This window comes from Penaeus vannamei, chromosome 8 (genome assembly GCF_042767895.1).
Source record: "Penaeus vannamei isolate JL-2024 chromosome 8, ASM4276789v1, whole genome shotgun sequence".
NCBI classification, from domain to species: Eukaryota; Metazoa; Arthropoda; class Malacostraca; order Decapoda; family Penaeidae; genus Penaeus; species Penaeus vannamei.
In genome coordinates, this window is record NC_091556.1 from 46,631,858 (window position 1) to 46,634,357 (window position 2,500).

Here is a 2,500-nt window from a genome sequence, read left to right on the forward strand (position 1 = left end):
CCACCCCCATCTCCTTACAACCCAACCTCATCCCCACATCTCCTCACAACTCAATCCCCACCCCCACAACACCCTCACAACTCAATCCCCGCCCTCACAACCACCCTCACCCTACAGCCCCCTCACAACTCAATCCCCACCCCACAGCCCCCTCACAACTCAATCCCCGCCCTCACAACACCCTCACAACTCCAACCTCACCCCTACAGCCCCCTCACAACTCAATCCCCACCCCACATCTCCTCACAACTCAATCCCACACCCACATCTCCTCACAACTCAATCCCCACCCTCACAACATCCTCACAACTCAATCCCCCACCCCCACATCTCCTCACAACTCAATCCCCACTCCCTACAGCCCCCTCACAACTCAATCCCCACCCCCGCATCTCCTCACAACTCAATCCCCACCCTCACAACACCACAGTTCAATCCCCACCCCCACATCTCCCTCACAACTCAATCCCCACCCTCACAACACCCTCACAACCCTACCTCACCCCTGCAGCCCCCTCACAACTCAATCCCCACCCCCACATCTCCTCACAACTCAATCCCCACCCTCACAACACCCTCACAACTCAATCCCCGCCCTCACATCTCCTCACAACTCAATCCCCGCCCTCACAACACCCTCACAACCACCCTCACAGCCATCCTTAGCATTACACAGAGCGGTCCTCCCACACCACGGAGCGCGGCCGGGGAGGAGAGAGCGGGTGAGGTCACGAGTGCTGACATTTACGAGAGAGGAGAGTGTAGGCAGGTGAGGGGAGGAGCGAGGGAGAGAGGGGAGAGAGAGGGAAAGAGGGGAGAGAGAGAAGGGGAGAGAGGGGAGAGAGAGGGGGTGAGGGGAGAGAGGGGGAGAGGAGGAAGAGAGGGGAGGGAGGAAGAGAGGGAGAGAGAGAAAGGGAGGGAGGAGAGAGGGGAGAGAGAGAAAGGGAGAGAGGGGAGAGAGAGGGGGAGAGAGGAAAGAGGAGGAGAGGGGGAGGGAGGAAAGAGGGGGAGAGAAGGGAGAGAGGGGAGGAGAGGAGGTGAGGGAGGAAGAGAGGGAGGGAGGGAAGGAGAGAGGAAGAGAGGGAGGGAGGAAGAGAGGGAGAGAGAGAAAGGAGAGAGGGAGAGAGAGGGAGGGAGGAAGAGAGGGGGAGGGCAGGGAAAGAGGGGAGAGAAAGAGAGAGAGGGGAGAGAGAGGGGGAGTGAGGAAGAGAGGAGAGAGAGAGAGAGGGAGGGAGAGAAAGGAGAGAGAGGGGGAGCGAGGGAGAGAGAAAGGGAGTGAGGGGAGGAGAGGGAGGGAGAGAGGAGAGAGAGGGGGAGGGAGGAAGAGAGGAGAGAGAGAGAGAGGGAAGGAGAGAAAGAGAGAGAGGGAAGTGGAGGGAGGGAGAAAGAGGGAGAGAGAGAGAGGGAGGGAGAGAAAGGGAGGAGAGAGGGGAGAGAGAGGGCGAGGGGAGGGAGAGAGAGGGGGAGGGAGAGAAGGGAGACAGGGGAGTGAGAGGGAGGAAGAGAGGGGAGAGACAGAGAGAAAGAGGGAGGGAGAGCAAAGAGGGAGGGAAAGAGGGAAGAAAGAGGGGAGGGAAAGAGGGAAGAGAGAGGGAAAGAGGTGAGAGGAAACCTGAAGGAGTAGGGGTGGAAAGAGGGGAGAGGGAAGAGGAGGATAGAGTGAAGGAGAGAGAGGGAGAGGGAAGAGCTGGGGAAAGAGAAGGAGAGAGGAGAAATGAGGGAGAGAGAAAAGAAAGCGGGGAGAGGGAAGAGAGGAGAGGGGGAGAGAGAGGGAGAGAGAGAGAGAGAGAGAGAGAGAGAGAGAGAGAGAGAGAGAGAGAGAGAGAGAGAGAGAGAGAGAGAGAGAGAGAGAGAGAGAGAGAGAGAGAGAAAGAGAGAGAAAGAGAGAGAGAGAGAGAGAAAGAGCGACAGAGAGAGAGAGAGAGAGAGAGAGAGAGAGAGAGAGAGAGAGAGAGAGAGAGAGAGAGAGAGAGAGAGAGAGAGAGAGAGAGAGAGAGAGAGAGAGAGAGAGAGAGAGAGAGAGAGAGAGAGAGAGAGAGAGAGAGAGAGAGAGAGAGGGAGAGAGAGAGAGAGAGAGAGAGAGAGAGAGAGAGAGAGAGAGAGAGAGAGAGAGAGAGAGAGAGAGAGAGAGACGAGAGAGAGAGAGGGGTGATAACGGGAGGTGAAGGAGAAAGAGAATAATTTTGTAAAGGAGGAAAAACGGAAACAAAATAGAGGACAGCAAGGACGTGACACAGGTCAGGACAGTTACGAAAGAAGGGAATAGAGGAAACGCAGTAAAGATAGAAAAAAAGAAGGAAAGAAAAAAAGATAATCGCAAGAGAGAAGAGATAAGATAAAGAAAATGAAGGCTGATAACAGACAGCAAAAGATAAGAAAAATAAAAGATAAAAATGGAAAATAAAGAACGAGAGAACACGAAAAAGGGAGAGGGAGAAAAAGTGATAAAAAAGGGAATGGGAAAACGAAGAAGAAAGACCAGAGACAGATAAAAATAATA

The 2,500-nt window shown here is 54.4% G+C and overlaps 2 protein-coding genes across 2 annotated transcripts in view; one reads left to right on the plus strand and one right to left on the minus strand.

Moving 5' to 3' along the window:
* The window catches only part of LOC138862386 (uncharacterized), a 1,875-nt gene extending 1,209 nt beyond the window's left edge, over positions 1-666 (plus strand). Inside the window, exon 2 of the mRNA XM_070124134.1 lies at positions 1-666. This exon is cut by the window's left edge and continues 345 nt beyond it. Coding sequence (XP_069980235.1) covers positions 1-666 — 666 coding nt within the window.
* LOC113805761 (uncharacterized) overlaps positions 1-2,500 on the minus strand; it is a 54,834-nt gene that overhangs the window by 15,209 nt on the left and 37,125 nt on the right. The gene's annotated exons all lie outside the window — the stretch shown is intronic.